General features: G+C 52.7%; 7 protein-coding genes across 7 annotated transcripts; 5 read left to right on the top strand and 2 right to left on the bottom strand.

Moving 5' to 3' along the window:
- Window positions 1-6: 6 nt before the first annotated feature.
- On the top strand, window positions 7-1,229 carry QC761_0107020 (uncharacterized protein; the record flags this gene model as incomplete). Its single annotated transcript, XM_062873178.1, is given in 4 exon segments — window positions 7-182; window positions 368-483; window positions 489-674; window positions 736-1,229. Coding segments are annotated over 4 exon segments (972 nt in total).
- A 980-nt stretch (window positions 1,230-2,209) lies between these two features.
- On the bottom strand, window positions 2,210-3,951 carry QC761_707230 (uncharacterized protein; the record flags this gene model as incomplete). The annotated part of the gene is made up of 2 exons (XM_062882275.1): window positions 3,474-3,951; window positions 2,210-3,420 (listed from the first exon to the last, which is right to left on the bottom strand). The coding sequence occupies exons 1-2, from the start codon at window positions 3,526-3,528 to the stop codon at window positions 2,210-2,212; spliced, it is 1,266 nt and encodes a 421-aa protein (XP_062728295.1). The 5' UTR covers window positions 3,529-3,951.
- Window positions 3,674-5,142, top strand: RPL43_2 (60S ribosomal protein L43; the record flags this gene model as incomplete). Its single annotated transcript, XM_062882274.1, has 5 exons — window positions 3,674-4,281; window positions 4,362-4,372; window positions 4,777-4,844; window positions 4,930-5,026; window positions 5,079-5,142. The coding sequence occupies exons 1-5, from the start codon at window positions 4,243-4,245 to the stop codon at window positions 5,140-5,142; spliced, it is 279 nt and encodes a 92-aa protein (XP_062728294.1). The 5' UTR covers window positions 3,674-4,242.
- Window positions 5,143-6,863: 1,721 nt separating this feature from the next.
- QC761_707220 (uncharacterized protein) lies at window positions 6,864-9,644 on the top strand (the record flags this gene model as incomplete). Its single annotated transcript, XM_062882273.1, has 2 exons — window positions 6,864-7,185; window positions 7,254-9,644. 2 exons carry the CDS (start codon window positions 6,864-6,866, stop codon window positions 8,870-8,872), a joined length of 1,941 nt encoding a protein of 646 aa, XP_062728293.1. The 3' UTR covers window positions 8,873-9,644.
- A 791-nt stretch (window positions 9,645-10,435) lies between these two features.
- On the top strand, window positions 10,436-12,188 carry QC761_707210 (uncharacterized protein). Its single transcript, XM_062882272.1, has 3 exons — window positions 10,436-10,745; window positions 10,809-11,548; window positions 11,613-12,188. Exons 1-3 carry the CDS (start codon window positions 10,700-10,702, stop codon window positions 11,907-11,909), a joined length of 1,083 nt encoding a protein of 360 aa, XP_062728292.1. The 5' UTR covers window positions 10,436-10,699; the 3' UTR covers window positions 11,910-12,188.
- Window positions 12,189-12,285: 97 nt separating this feature from the next.
- Window positions 12,286-14,416, bottom strand: CCT8 (T-complex protein 1 subunit theta). Its single transcript, XM_062882271.1, has 4 exons — window positions 14,222-14,416; window positions 12,665-14,057; window positions 12,440-12,613; window positions 12,286-12,379 (listed from the first exon to the last, which is right to left on the bottom strand). Exons 1-4 carry the CDS (start codon window positions 14,278-14,280, stop codon window positions 12,362-12,364), a joined length of 1,644 nt encoding a protein of 547 aa, XP_062728291.1. The 5' UTR covers window positions 14,281-14,416; the 3' UTR covers window positions 12,286-12,361.
- A 149-nt stretch (window positions 14,417-14,565) lies between these two features.
- Window positions 14,566-16,008, top strand: QC761_707190 (uncharacterized protein; the record flags this gene model as incomplete). Its single annotated transcript, XM_062882270.1, has 3 exons — window positions 14,566-14,831; window positions 14,990-15,234; window positions 15,358-16,008. The coding sequence occupies exons 1-3, from the start codon at window positions 14,822-14,824 to the stop codon at window positions 16,006-16,008; spliced, it is 906 nt and encodes a 301-aa protein (XP_062728290.1). The 5' UTR covers window positions 14,566-14,821.
- Window positions 16,009-16,296: the final 288 nt, after the last annotated feature.

The following is a 16,296-nucleotide window of genomic DNA, read 5'->3' as shown; positions in this document are numbered from 1 at the left end:
GACTCGATGATTGAGGAAGCTTTCAACAATCTCGACCAGGCGGTGCACTCCAACATCTTTTGCAAGTTGCATAACGCTCGTGATACGGCATCAAAGAGTGCCACCACCGCCATCGAGAGATGGTTTTCGCGCCCGAGAAATGGTGGCTGCTGTATGGCACATTCCGCGCGGCGTTTCAGAGAGTAAGTCAAACACACAAAAGTCCAACGTTTATGATGATGTATCTAACAACCAAACTAGAGGTGTGTGGAAGAGCAGACGAGGTCCAATTGACTTAAATCAGGGTAAGATTACTCTCAACATAATACAAGACATGATACATGAAAAATAACTAACGAGCAGCAGAGCTCGTCGACCCTCTGATGAGTTTTATCTCTCCCGGGTGGGAGAAGATATTTCCCGACCTCGTGACCAAGCATCTCGTGCCCCTTGCCGACGGCATGATCATGGAGCTACGTGCTTTCAGCAATCTCCCAGCCGAGCGTGAGGTCTCAACAAGCTGCCGGTGTTTTTTGCGGTGAGGCACCAGATGACTCTCCTAGAGGGAATCCTCCAGGACGTGCCGAAACTGAGCAAGCGCCTCAACGATACACAAAAGTCTGCCAGTCGCATGATCGTCTCGACCATCACGCAGAATATGATACCAGCATACCAAGCTTGCAAAGAGGAGAAAGGTATGCTTCCCTGCTCGGGTGCTTTGGCTTGGAGCTAGCATTAATCTTTAAGTAAGAACAGGGTGCTTTAGACGGATGAAAGAGCTGATGACCACACATTTTGAGACGAGACGGGACCCGATGTTCAGAGCCGCAACTAAGAAAGTCGAGAAGACTTTGCTCGAGGGCTTGCGCGACTGCAGGGAGAGGGCTATCGGAAAGGGCAGAGGGGTCGTTACGAAGACCGGCAGAGAATTCAAGCGTGTGCTCTATGTGGAGCACAGAATCAAAGTCTCGGAGACTTCGAAGCGAGCCATCGAAAACCTTCTGGCCACTGCCGATCGAAGATTCAATGAGATCCTGCATGGCTCACCATTGACACCAGGCACTGAGGTTCGGGAGATGAACCGCTTGGCTGAGAATGACGATGGGTTTGATCCAGCTCAGGACGAGCACCTGACAACTCCACCTGCTCATGGAGATGCTGATTCTTCTGACGAACATGATGATGCAGAGGTCCAGGATCAAGAGATGCACGATCTTCCAGTGAAGAACGAGGAGCATGATGAGGAGTGATGCAGTCTCGAAATGCATATAAAACTGCAGCAAGAGAGATGATCTGGGGGTGGATTTCGAGCGGTGATTTTTAATGCCAGATATTGTATCTAGATACTTTTGCTTCTCATTTATCATTACGAGATCTTACATCTCTATAACACACGCAGGCCGAGTGTGCCATTCATTCGGCAGGCATAGCTAGCTTAAACGTATCAATGTATAAGGGTTTCTAAATCCCCTCCTATTTTCTGCCCGCGTGACATCTTTACCTTGATACGTTTCTTGTTCAACAACAGATTAGTTTTCATTTCTTTGCTCGGTACACCCTCATCATCACAAACTATATAATCAAGTATCTCCAAGAGAACTTAACTTCTAACCCATCCATTAGACCTGCCAAAAGTCTCGCAGCATTAGCATGGGAGATCCAAAGTCACATAGCTACCAGATATTACAGGGACACATCCACCAAACATTGCAAGGAAAAGCATTGCCTAGACAGTTTCAAAGTGTCAAATAATGATAATGAAAAAGCAGACCACAGAAAGATGGCAGCCGGCAGTCGAGCACAATCAATACCTAACATCTCTATCCTAATGGCATTTGTCTATATTCCAAGACCTCTGGATGTCTTCATCTGCCTGCCAAATGATTACAGGACATGTACCTGCATCGAAGAGGTGACATGCCACCTACATAATACCTAAGACGAGCAAATCACATAGTCTACCTCGGTATAAACCTCGATGAAATACCAAACAAGACGCAGACCCATCACACCACAGGTTTCCCAAGTCTTGCAACCACCAGCAGGCCAGAAGATAGAAGTGAGGTGCTTATATAGGTAGGTACGCAGTTCATGGACATGGGCTGGAGTTTAACATCTTGAGAATTATGCCCAAATCGAGCCCAGATATGTACGTGAAACATTTCCGTCCCTACGAAATAAACTCCAACTCCTCTCCTATCTATTACACCCATTACAACCACGACCCCCTTTAATCCTCCAAAACCCTTGTCTCAACTCTAAACCCTTCCTTCTGCAAATTCTCGACAAACCCCCCCCCCAACAACGCAGGCGTGTAAACCCCGCCCTCCAACCCCAACCCCTCCCCTCCCTCCTCCAAAATGGTCCTCGCCGCCTCCGCCAGGAACATCCCCGTCAAATAATACGTACTCCCCCTAAACCACGCCTTCCCCACCGCCTTCTTCTTCCCGAAATCCCCATCCGGCGCGGCAACACCCCTATACTCAATCTCGTCCTTGCTCGCCACATCCTCTTCCGGACCCTCCCCTGGCTGGGTCACCCTACCCGCAAGGAACCTCCTCAGGGGTCCGGTGACAATGATAAGACCAAAGAGCATGAGGCCAAAGTGGATAGCTATGCCGGTGAGCCAATTCCGTGGTTTCATGTATTCGCGGAAGCTGAACTTAGGGCCGTATGATTGAGATTGGCGAGAGGGGAGGGTGGACAGCAGGCCCCAGGTGCGGTGGATAAGGGCGGTGTCGGTTCCGTTGGCTATGCTGGAGGTGAGGAGGCCTAAATGGGGAATGGTGATGAGGCCGGTGACGCGGGTCAGGAGACCTGGTTGAGGGGCGCGGGTTGGGTTGGGGACTGGAGACAGGGCGTATGGTTTGTAAGAAGCTATTAATGTAGGGAGGGGAAAGTGATCTGAGATTGTGAGAGCCGTGGCTAAAGTCCCGCCTGAAGGGGCAGATTTGAGGTTGTGGATAGACACAGTCACATCGGCGGTTTTGGCGTTGAGCTCCTCTTTCAGGGTGTTTGCCAGGGCGAAGGTGAGGAGATCAGGAGGGGCGGACTCGATGCCAATTTGAGGGATCATGATGGCCCCGGTGGATTTGGCCGTGTCTTCGTATTTCTTGATCATGGCGGCGACGTAGGGGACTTCGCCGGTGACGTCGAGGTAGTGGGTGCCATTTTGGGCGCAGGCTTTGAAGGCGTGCTCGCCGTGGGCGGAGTAGGGACCGACGGTGGTGATGAGAATGAAGGTCTTCTTGGCGAGGGAGGAGAGGTCGGTGTCGTTGAGGGAACAGGTTTCGATGGAGGGGGGTGCGCGGTCTGGGTTGAGCTTTTTGAGCTCTTCGGTGAGGAGCTCAAGTTTGGCTTGGGAGCGGCCGGCGATGGCCCATTTAAGGGTGCTGGGGAGGTGAGTGGTGATGTACTTTGCGGTGAGTTTGCCGGTGTAGCCTGGGTGAGTGTTAGTTGTGATCATGAGTGAGATATTGCTGGTGATAGCTTACCTGTGGCTCCAAAGACGACGAGATCGTATTGACGGCTGTGGTTTTTGAACGTCATCTTGTTGAGTTGGCACCTCCTTCAAGTTTTTTTTTCAATAACGACACGAGCCAAGTTCCTTGAAAAGATAAGATGAGGGGTGAAATTAAGGGTTGACTATCTCTATCGAAGGACATGCCCAAGTGCTTGGGCTACTGGGTAGGAAGGGAGCTTGAGCATAGACCCGCTTTGCGTCAACCATTCATCAAGGGCATCATTGCTATGATCCCTGTCTTACAGCTGAAAGTGCCGTCCTGATGTTATCGGAGACATATGGTGAGCCAGAATAGGCAATCAACGCCGTCAATAGCTCTCTGGTACTTGGAACTGAACGGTGTATCAGAATGCTTTCGGGCAAAGGACCGGCTTCCGGTTTTCTCCCTATTGCTCCTTGTGTTGCCAAAGATCAAAGATCGAAACGGCAGCTCCAGGTGAACAAACCCCCGGCAGGCAAATGACGCATTGGCCAACGGCCGAAATCTTGGCAGCGGGAGTCTGCAAAAGGCTCCATAATAATTGGGGCTGGCGTGCCCCGCCCCGCACATGGTCTCCCAGCTGGTGGTAGAAAAAAACGGCAAAATGGTTTCGCCTAGATTCCGAGTTTTCCTCTGCGCGGCCCCCTGGCACACACCAAAAATTGACCTGCACATTTATCAAAATCGTCTTGCCCGCCGAACGCCCAGCGACTCGTACTTGGAGATCACGACCCAGATCCCAAACCAATAATCAGTCAAAATGTCCAAGCGCACGAAGAAGGTCGGCATTTCCGGCAAGGTAAGTAATATCGCTGTCCCTCTGATCCTGTGGTTGCTGCTGCGGTCGCGAGAACAAAGTCGCTAATGAAGCAAAAATAGTACGGTACAAGGTTAGTCGCCCATACTCTTCCGCTTTGAATCCTTCTCTTTGCCCTTTTCGACGACGACGACACCGAGTTCCAGGAAAGCGAATTTCCCAAAATTCCCCAGCATCCTAGTTCAGAAACCCCGCCAAAGACCCGCCAACGGAATGATGGAACTCGCAATGGCAACTTTCAACGGCAGATGGTCCTGAGGTTGGAGTTTTGCCTGGGAATCTATTGCTTGGCTTCATGGTTTATCTGCTTTGGAAGCCAGAACTCGATTCGATGAACAACAACTTGAATTCTTTGAGACTCGCAACGCGACCGGCGGCCAGCACCCCATACGACCCGACCCCTCGACGAAGCTTCTACTCGACTTTTGGAACTTGGCTATCAGCAAGAAGGTAGATTTGATGCTGACTGTCTCCCAGATACGGTGCTTCGCTCCGTAAGCTCGTCAAGAAGCAGGAAGTGTCCCAGCACGCCAGATACACCTGCAGTATGTCCCCTCTTTGATAGTGGAGGGCCATTAATCCCATGGCTTCCTTGAACAAGGTCGCACGGATCGCTGACCTATTGTGTAGCTTTCTGCGGTAAGGACAGCGTTCGCCGCTCCTCCGTCGGTATCTGGAACTGCAAGTCCTGCAAGAAGGTCATGGCTGGTGGTGCTTACGTCGTTGCGTATGTCGTCCTCGGAAAACTCACAAACAGGAAACCGGCTGACCGAAGATAGTACTCCCGCTGCTGCCGCTATGCGGTCGACTCTCCGCAGACTTCGCGAGATCACTGAAGTTTAAGTGCGTTGATGGGCATGGTTTGGCTTCTGGGTTTGGTGTCATGGAAAAGGACAACGGAGGCTCTGCAGTACACAATTTCAGCCGTTGGGTACGGCGGGTCGATCAATGAGAATTCTTTGAGCAACGGCGAGTCCACGGTCTCGTTCACGATTGTCACTTAAATGATGAATGGAAGGGAAGCGCATCATCACGTCGCTCCCTCACTCAACACGACCATAGTCGGGAGCAAACTTCTCGATCGCAAGCTTCTAGAGCGCGCAGATGTCAAATGTCACGATTCGCCATGGCACCTTGTTTTTGTTCCTTTCGATGTTCGACGTTCGATGCTTCGCAGTCTCGCTACCTTGTATCCCGGGTTACCGCTTCTGCATTCCCGTCGCCGAGCTCAGGCCAAGTCTTTGACAATGAAACCGCAGTTCCCCGCCTTTGGGAAGATGGTTTGGGGATTTGGGGGGTAGGGGTGATTGTCAGCTGCGCCGGTCCACGTCATATGACGGAAGACTCATCGAGGGTTGACCCTCGATAAGTGAAGTGTGAATACATGGCTCTTGGGATGTGAGCTTACAGTTACAGCAGGATGACTAACTTGAGCGCCCCACGTTTGTGAACCTGTTGGTACAAGATGAGGTTACACTAACGTGGCATGATGGGCACGCTGGGGTGCCTCTCAGGCTACTCCGTAGGAAGCAAATAATTCGGAGGCAGCAGCGTTCACACAGGTTTCAGCGAAGCGTGTGAACCTGGTTCGGAAGAGGAGGGCGGAGCAGACATCCTCAGTGTCAGCTTGGCACGCGGCAGCTGTCTCAAACGTTCCGTCACTTCTGTTCTGGGAGAAGTGAGGGAGTATTCTGGTGCAAAAGGCAATAATTGGAAAGGGGGATACCACATCCGCTAAGTTGGGACCCCGTTCAAATCAATTGCTGCAATCTGATGATTCTAATCTCTGTTCTATGAGAGTTTCGAATAAGGTCTTCGTTTGCAACAATAGGCTGCCTGGTGCCCACTTGCTTTCATCATCGCTATCAGCCCACAGGCCCGGGCATATGGTGCTTCGTGGGGTCCCGGAGTGACCAAAGCTTCGAAATCGCCAGATATCGAGTGGCTGGTAGGGAAAGGTTAAGCCCTCTCGCAGCCCCAAGACGATTTAGGCCTTATTCATCAAGGTACTTGCTTCCTCTTCAGAAAGGAGCACAGTCAGCTCGCTCGACAGCTCAACAACGTGACTGGAGAGTGTACCGAAAGTGTACCAGTGTCACCCTGAGCTGTGGACGGCATCCTCACTTGATTGGCCCGTGCCTCTCGGCTTCGCTGCGCTAACACGGGCGCCGCCAAAAAGGCACCTCGCTGGCCCGCAGCCTTTCTTTCTTCCCTTTCCTCACTTTCCACTCTTCAGAGCACCCCTCTTTGAATCCCAGCAGTCCACTCAGAGCACCGCCTCCCACCTTCCAGCACCCACATTACCACCACCTACCACCACATTCACTGCACCCGTCGCCACCATAATCAGCACCACTTACACGAGGCAATCAAGCTGTACTCAACCCGACACGACGACTGTGGAATTTCACCCAGTTGATAGTCTCACGTCACTCTCCACTTCTTCAATCCTCCTTTTTTTGACGATTTTTACCCGTTGCTGAGGAGATCATTTACATGACTCCCCAGCGCCACTTGAGCTTTGGGGAATTTGATTTCGGCTCACTACGCCATCCACCAACGCCATGGCTGACCAGTGCATCGTCTGTCTTGAGAACCTAGAGGTCGAAAGCAACCCAGACGCAACAACGCCCGCCCAACAACGCCTCTCCAAGGAGCTCGAGGCCGAGCATGCACGTCTTGCTGTCACCGATCCAGATGCTCTTGCTGAACTTAACAGCAAGCAAGAGCTCCCGCTCGAGGGCCGGGAGCACCATGTTGCACAGATTCCCATCTGTGGGCACATGCTACACGATGTCTGTCTGAGAGAATGGAGCGAAAAGGCAAACAGCTGCCCCATCTGCCGCCAGACCTTCCATGTCGTCACCGTCTATGACAGAATCGGAGGTAAGTTTGCCACACCTTTCCTGAGCATGAAAGAAGTGCATTGTTTACTGATGCATCCCCTTCACTAGGCCAGTACTTGTCCACCCGTCGAGTCGAGGACAAGAAGCAGGTACCCGAGTTCGATCCACAGGCGTGGGCAGACGAGAATCCAGAAGAAGAAGTGGTGGTCAGCAACCCCTGCCCTGTGTGCAACTCAGCAGACCACGAAGAGGTCCTTTTACTTTGCGACGGATGCGATGCATGCTATCACACGCACTGCATCGGCCTTGACCGAATCCCAGCTGGCCCCTGGTTTTGTATGGAATGTGTTCACTCACTTGGTCCCGAGCTCATCCAGCCTGCTGCCGCCGGGAATGGCCTCCAAGAGAACAGCGCACGCCCTCTGTATTACTTCCCTCGCACCCAGGCCAGCATGCGGCGCGCTAGGCAGCGGGCTCGCTCCGATGAATGGCAGGGTGCTTGGGGCCGCATCACTGGCCGGATCTGGGACGCCCTTGAGCTGGACTTGGACTACCAGGACGATGACGATCAGGTCGTCTTTGAGGGCCTGCGCCGGTCACAGCAACTACGAGAAAGAGAAAGGCAGGAACACGAACGCTGGCAGCAACGCCTAAACATTGCGAGTCGCTTGGGGGCAAGAGATGTTTTCGTTAATAATATGCCGATTCTCGCTCGCCCAGCTCCGCCGCCACCACCCCCACAAGAGTCGCGCGAGGAGACATTGGCCTGGGGTGCGTTGGAAAAGGCCAGGGAGACCACCGAGAGCAGGAAGAGAAAGTCGCGCTCAGGCACGGCCGAGCCCCATGAGGAACAGCACCCAGAGCCCGAAAGGAAGCTGAAGCGACCAAGAACAAGGCGAATGCCGACAACCCAAAATGGTGAATCGTCTACTGCCGCAAGAGCCGAAGCAGAGCCTTCAAACCGGCCCGAGCAGTCAAATGGCACTTCATCAGCCAACCCCGGGGCCGCCTCGCGAACAACGACCGATATTCCCCCTTCGTTTCTATCCTCGCTCCTGAAGGAGGTCGAGATGAGTACCCCTTCCGACGAAGAAACCCTCCGACATATCTATGGACCCATACCGGGTGCGAATGATGTCTCGTCACCTGCTCGCTCGCCTTCTCCTCTCAGCCAAGGATGCATTACCCCTCCCCCTGTGCGCTCTAGTTCCCCGCACATGACGCTCAGCTCACACATAACCCCTATCTACCCACCAGCGAACTTCTCACCAACGCGGGCGTCATCATCGAACTCCAGTTCCATCAAACCTTCCCGAGCCACATCGCCACACAAGCACGCACATCGCGACAACCGATCATCGCCCGAGAATAGCGACTCGGAACCTCGCGGGCGCCAGCATCCACGGCCGTTGGAGCTTAGGCAGCCCCAGCCTCGGCGCAATCGTCCGGCTGTGCTGCCAAGGTCCGAAAACGTGTCGCCGACACGCCCCACCTTGCCTCTTGAGCTCAAACAAAATATCAACAGCATCGTCAAGGCAGCCCTCCGCCCCCACTGGCGTGATCGACAGCTCACGGCGGAGCAATACGAGAAGATCAACCGTGACATATCGCGTTTGATTTACGAAGAAGTTAAGGATCCTTCGGCCGTCACTGAAGATACAAAACAGAGCTGGGAGAAGACAGCTTCCCAAGAGGTGGCGCGAGCAGTCGCCTCGCTCAAGGCTTGAGATTTTGATCAGTGGGCAGGCATCATTACTCGTTTCACCTTTTCATATACGGGCCACGGCACGGTACGGCGCATGACGACTAAAATTATTATCACAGATTCGACCACGACGATAACGACTGCTGGTTTGCAGTGATTCTCATGACAAACGGCGTTTTATCCATGGGCATGGAACATATCGGAAGGAGCGATTTGGGCATAAACGTATGGGCAGACTAGGATACCCAACGGCTGAGCATTTATCTGGTTGGGGCGAGAGGGAGATAAATAGGTGTTTATCAGAAGAGGAAGGAATATCGGTATCCTTTATCATTCTAGCTCATTTCTTTTTGTTTTTCCGTTTCTTTCGCTTGGTCTGTTGCTGTTTTCTATCAGGGAGTTGAATGGCGTTTGTTGAGGGAGCTGGAATCGTAAGGTTGCATGGGGTTTTGTAACTGGCTTTTTCGTGCTTAGCATAGCCTGGCGGATGGGAGTTGACGACTTTTGATAGGGTCTGGAAATGTATATATCTGTTACACTAGGGATCAAGGCTTGCTGTTATATGTATGAATATTACATAGACCGACGGGGATTATATGTGAGACGGGTGGATGAGAATTGAATGTGTTGAGGGGTTGAGGCTGAGAGTGTTGTTGGTTGGGGATGGTGTGCAATGATATGTGGGTTGGTGTAAATCTGTAATTATTGTGATAATGTTGTGATACTATTTAATTGTGAATGTATATGTGAGTAGATGACAGCTTCACTTTGCTTGAGACCGTCGATATGAAACCATGAGATTGATTGTCTTCACCGACGATTTCAAGTAAGCTACAGCTAGCGGCACAATGAACATGACAAGCCGGCGACGAGCCAGCTATTGACGAAGTAACGGTACAAACTCAGTGTTATGATAGTTGCTTCAAGTTCCTCTACAGGCGGGCAATCTTGTGTGCGAAGAGTCAAAGACAATTGTGAACCTTGACACAGTGAGACGTCCAGATCTCAGCAGAGATCTGATAGCTCCATGGCGCTCACAGTTCAGGGTGCTTATGACAAGGCACCACTGGGCTTGTTATGTTGCAAGTCTCGATGTGCCATCCAAGAGTTGCATTGAAACTGGCAATGAGTGTTGTGTGGGTAGGCGCGCTCTCAGGTCGAGCTCTGGAAAAGGTCACCTCATCCTTCAACATCAAACCAAAATCAACCGATAACCGAGACTGGCGTATGTGGTCAATCCGGACAATGGCACTTGTTTCCGAATACCTACAGTCACAGCAATGGCATTTACGTGCGACTCATGATACTCGGCAGACTCAACGACAAAAACCACACAAAAGCAAATCACAAATATCACACAAAGAAATGTCAGCAGCGACTATCTAACGAGGCCCAGTAGAACATATTAACAGGCTCCGCTAGCGAAAAAAGGCTGCTGGGCTACGAACCCTTCTCTGGGCACAGATTAATGATCATGACGATTTTGGGAGAGATAAAATGCCCTGATGATAAGGATTAAGTGCCGTGAAGAAGAAGAGGAGGAAAAGAAGTTTCAAAAAATTTGGCAGCTGGGAAAGTAGTTTTAAGTACCCCCTGGTGGGGTAGACAACACTAGGTGGTAACAGGCAGGCGGTGAGCGGGAAGCTTGGACCCTTCCCCTGCAAAAAGTTGATGGGAAAGTGTGGTTCGCGGCTTTGGGACGAACCTGGCTGGTGAAAGGAGAGGAATTGAAGATTGAGTGAGGTGAGAGCAGGATAAGCAGTTTGATCCCCCCACACTTGAAAACCGACACAAGGGGACAGCAAAGGCAGCACCCGACTTGCTGAGGAGGAATTGAACAAATAAAAACATGATGTCGGCGGCGCCAGGTAGAGGAGCGGCTGCTCTTCTGAGGGGTAGGTTTTGTTCTTGGTATACTCTCTTGCTATACATCCAGAACTGACGATATTTCTCACAAGGTTCACAAAGAGTCTGCCTCCAATGCGCACGATCCTCCCCCACTGCCGCTCCCCTCCTCAGATCAACAACCACCACCACCACCCTCCTCCCTAGACGTACCTTCGCAGCCGAAGCAACCGCCCCCTCCTCCCCAATACCAGAACAACCCACCACCACAACCACCCAACCACCACCCACCCCTGGCCCAGGCCCCTCCCCCTACCGCATCAAATCCGCCCTCATCCTCACCCGCCCCCCCCTCCTAACCCGCCTCCCCACCCCCTTCGAATCCTCCTTTTACCTCTACCAAAAACGCCTCAACGAGCGCCTCGTCGCCCCCTTCCGCAAAGACTACTACTTCAAGCAAGACACCGCCCACGACCTCGAATGGCGCATCAAGCTCAAGGAGCGTCACGGCGTGCCGGCCAAGGACATCGGGCGGTACAACCCCCGCGGCCGCATGGCCTGGAACGACGAGGTTCTCGTCGGTAGCACCGCCTCTTCCCCGGAGACGCTGACAGAAGTCCTGCTCAAAGACGCAGAGGTCAGGGTCAGTGAAGATGGTGAACTGATCGCCCCGGAAGAAATCGTGCCGGTGGAGAAACCTATGCCGAGGAGGACGGAGGCGGATGAGAAGGGGGATAAGACTAGGTTGGATAGGAAGCTGGACGAGACGCTTTATCTTGTTGTGAAGAAGGGGAGGGAGGGGAAGTGGGGGTTTCCAATGGGGCAGGTTGAGACTGATGAGGCGTTGCATCATGTTTGTTTTTTCCCCTCCTTACATCAAAACTGGTGAGGATGTGTGTTGCTGACCAAGGAAATAGACTGCCAAGAGAGCGCTTGCGGAGGCGGCCGGTGTGAACATGAACACTTGGGTCGTCGGCCGTGTGCCCGTGGCTCACCAGGTGATTGAGCCCGAGATCGAACCCGAGACCAAGAAGCTCGTCAAGAGGGGGGATAAGATTTTTTATCTCAAGGGGAGGATCATGGCTGGACAGGCGGATTTGACGGGGAATACCCAGGGGCTGACCGAGTTTAGGTGGTTGACGCAGAGGGAGATGGAGAAGGTGCTGCCGAGGAGTGTGTGGGACAGTGTCAAGGGGATGGTGGAGTTGAGGTAGAAAATTACCCATCTCATGAGATGGAGGGCATTGTATGTATGTGTATGATTTAGTTTTGGTTGGACGAAAGCGGAAGGCATCAAAAAACAAAAGCAAAACATTCGGGAAATAGGGGGGAATGTTTTGTGACTGGTCTATCTGGGTGGGAATGTACAATAATCTGTGAAAGAGACTTGTAGAGCATGTATAAAGGGGCTTTTGTCTGTGTTGCGAGATGGTAACAAAACGGGGGGGCTGATCATAAAGAAAAGAGATAATTGATAGTGACCCGGCTTGAAAGCAAGATTTCTATGGCCCTTACAGATAACGTCAAACATGAACTCCGGCATAAGTCTGGACATGGACATTGTACATATCAATTCACTCTAGTCTAATCCGCCCAGTTATTTGATCCTTTTTCTACTCCCACCCAGCACACACAAGCATTTGTAATTTTGCTATGCGCACATCCCTCAGTCCTCATCCCAGTTCTGTCATACTAAGTCAGCATCTGTCATCAATGACACATCGATCATCTAACAAGAACTTACCTTGTTGGGTCCAGGAGGCTTGGGTCCACCAGCCTGCCTGGCAACAATGATCTGATCCACAGAGAGCACCGTCCGGGCAGCTTCCGTGGCGAGCTTGATGGCCCATTGCTTGGTCACCAGCAAGTCGAGAATGCCCTCCTCCTCGGCATCCAGGAGGAAGGTACCGTCGTTGTTCTGGATCAAACGTTAGTTGTAGCTGTAGCAAAAAGGGCAAGGAGAGTATACCTCAATATCAACACCCGCAGACCAACCATCCTGCTTCTGATGGGCAGCATACAATCTGCTCAGAACCTCAGTGGCATCCAAACCAGCACTCTCGGCAAGGGTCCTTGGCACGACCTCAAAGGCCTCGGCATACTTCTTGATAGAGTACTGCGCAAGACCCTGAGTCTTGTCACCAACAGCCTGTATCCTCTCAACAAGCTCAATTTCTGTAGCACCAGCACCAGGCACCAGTCTGGCGTCCCTTGTGATGGCCTTAACAACATTGACACCGTCATCAACGGCACGCTCAATGTCATCGAGATGGTTCTGAGTAGCTCCACGGAGCACAATGGTGGCTGTCCTCGTGGCCTCATCCTCCTGTCTGAAAACCGTCACCCGGTCACCGCCAATCTCCTGTGTCTCCACCACGTCAATGGTACCCATCTCGTCAGGCATGGGAGCGCCAAGACGAGCAAGTGGTGTGGCACCAACCACTCTGCAAATTCTTCTGAGCTCAAACTTGCTGAGAATCTTGATGACCAGGATGCCGTAGCGGTTGAGGTAGTGCAAGGCCAGCTCGCCAACTGTAGAGCCCGCAACGACGACACGGATGCCGGCATCGTATAACTCCTTGATAGCAGCCTCGAGTTGTGACTCCTCGCCCTTTGTGAAGTCAAGCATCTCCTTGGCGTTGTGTAGTAATACTGTGCCCTTGGTCTCGGTCTGGCTGGTGTCGATGGCGCAAGTGAAGACACCGACCTTGGCCTTCTTGGCCTTCTTCACCGATCCGTTGGGCTCCTTGGGGAAGACCATACCCTTGACGACACGGCTCTGCTCCAAGCTGCCACCCATGATCTTGACGACGCGGACGTTGTCGACGTTGAAGTTGGCTGGGTTCTTGGGAAGGACGGCGAGGACAGCCTCGGCGACGAGCTTGGAGAGGAACTCCTCGTTGCCGTTCTGCTTGCTGGCGATGACGGTGCGGATGGCCTTGCTCAGTTCGTCCTGGGTCCGGATATCCTCCACCTTGTCAATCTCGAGCTCATCAAGAAAGTCGAGAGCAATCTTCTGTGCCCGTTCGTACCCAGTGACAATGTCAGATGTCTTGAGACCCATGCGCAGAAGCTCCTCCGCCTTCTTGAGAAGCTCGCCAGCGAGGACGATGACGAGGTTGGTGGCATCGCCCATCTCGGACTCTTGTTGCTGACTGGCCATGACGAGAAGCTTAGCGGCGGGGTGGACAACATCGAGCTCGCGGAGGATGGTGGCGGCGTCGGAGGTGAGGATCATCTTCTGGAGATGGTTGATGACGATCTTGTTGCGGCCATAGGGACCCAACGATGTCTGGACCGTCGACGAGATGGCGCGGCAGGCATCGATGTTGCGCAGGACAGCTCCATCTTCAGAATCGTAGCTATAGACAAAGAAAGCAACAGACAGGTCAGCGCTGGGTTGCTATGTGTTGTTGCGATGCCATCTAGGGGCAGCAACAAGTGCATGGTGGGGCAGAGGCGAGATGAGGCAGGGAAGGGGGCAAGGCAGGCAGCGTTCACAAGCTTTGGGATAATGAAAACTTACTTGTTATAGCCGCCCTTGAAAAGGCCGGCGTTGGGCGCATTTGGGATGTTGAGAGACATGGCTGTGGTGAGGTTTCTCGCGGGTTGCGAGGCTTAGAATGGATAGGAGGTGTCGACCGTTCCCAAGGTTAGCGAGTTAAACCAAACGATCCAAGAGCTGCCCGCTGTTTCCCGCTGTGGAGGCCCGCAAAAAAAGTCGAAGTCAACAAAAACGGTAGGCAGCCTTGGGGTGCGTGCAGCTCCCCCTGGCATGCTAAGTCAGCACCCCACCATCCACTAACTCCCAAGAACACAGTGGACCCCGTCTGGACCTTTCAGCCTTGTCGCGCCTGCCGCGAAGCACTACAACTCTCACGTCTCTTGATCCATCCATCCCAGAGTGCTTCATTCCGGCCTGCGTCGTTTCTTGCTCTCTTCAAAAGGTGCCCCGAGCTCCAAACGCTATCGGAAATCTAGGCTTTTCAATTGCTGACACGAGATTTATCGCCTCACCATCTTTCTTCTTTGCGACTCTTGTTTTTATTTCTTCCAACGTTCTCAACTTTCCCAATTCTCAACGCCGCTGTAATCCGCTGGTCGAGTTAGTTCACAACCGTCCACCATGGCGCCAGGTACGTTACGTCAAACTCCCAATCTAACCACCCCGTAACCTTTTTTCCCAAAAACACCATCTTCTCCCCATCATCATCATCACCATCATCACCATCCATTGATTCCCCCGCTCAAAAAATGGACGACTTCACTGACCAAACCTTCTCCCTTTCCACAGCAAGCGCAATCCCCCCAGCCCTCCCCCCAACGGTAGAGGAGGCCTACCGCAGAAAATGCAACAAGCTCCGCCAGCGCACCAACGAAGTCGAAAAGGCCAACGACGCCTCTAGAGTCCGCATCAACCGCCTGAAGCGCCAGATCGAGAAGCTCCGCCTCGAGCGCGTCTTTCTGTTCGAGCAACTCGCCAAGCGGACGAGCACAAACGTGGAGGACTCTGACGGCAGCCCGAGCCCACCACCGACTGTAAGTTCATCACCATCATCTTTATCGCCAAGAAGACTACTGTTGAACGCCGCCGCTCTTTCCAACAACCCGTCACAAAATGAGAGAGATGATCGACTGACCCCTTCGCGTTTGGATAAACAGCCTAAAGAGAAGCCGCTGAGACTGAAGCGAGGCCATAGAAAGGCGAGCATTTTGCCTGTTGACGGGAGTGGGAGCCAGGCGGGGGGTAGTCAGGCTGGTGGGAATGGGGTTGGGTCGTCGTCTTTGACGGCGAGCCAGTTTATTAGCCAGAATCCTGGGGGTGCGAGTCACTCACCGAGTGGGAGTGATGCTTTTTCGTTGGCGAATAAGGGGGGGGCGAACGGGGTGCATCATCAGGAGCCGCCTAAGAAGCCGGGGAATGCGTTTGAGCTTTATTGCAATGAGAGGAACACGGCTGCTTCTGCTGATGTTGCTACTGACGATAAGGCCGAGCAGGAGGAGTCAAGGCGGGAGGTGGACGATGATGAGCTTGCTCGGGGGTGGAAAGATCTGAGCGAGACGCAACGTGGGGAGTTTGAGACGAGGGCAGGGGAGAATATGGCTCAGTATGAGAAGGAGAGGGGGGAGTATGATGCTGCTGCTGCTGCTGCTGAGGCGAAGAGGCAGAAGGAGAGCGAGGAGGCGGAGGAGAAGGGGAAGGAGAATGGTACGGAAAATGCTACGGAGGAGCAAAAGGATGACCAAGGGGATGTGGAGATGGGGGAGTACGATACTGATCAGGAGACGCAGCCTAATCCGGAGGATGATTAGAGTGTCCCTGCTGCGAAGGCTGAGGAAGAACCACTGAGAAAAAGCAGTATACTCGTTTTGCGCAGCGGGGGGGAGGAGCAACATATGGAACAAGGGACGCAGGCTAACCCGGTGGTGATGGAAGAGGAGGAAGAGGAGGAAGAGGAGGAAGAGGAGGACGAGTAGGTGGAGGAAGGATGGTTCACCCTTCCATTTTAAGTACAGACGTGTGTTTTACCCGCCCAATGGGTGAGGCAGTTGCTTGGTGCCTTCGTCGTTCTAACCTTGTGTTTTTTTTTCTCGCTTTCT

The sequence above is a fragment of the Podospora bellae-mahoneyi genome, chromosome 7, assembly GCF_035222275.1.
Source record: "Podospora bellae-mahoneyi strain CBS 112042 chromosome 7, whole genome shotgun sequence".
Taxonomy (NCBI): Eukaryota; Fungi; Ascomycota; class Sordariomycetes; order Sordariales; family Podosporaceae; genus Podospora; species Podospora bellae-mahoneyi.
The sequence above is the reverse complement of the archived record's forward strand: the minus strand, read 5'-3'. Positions and strand labels throughout refer to the sequence as shown.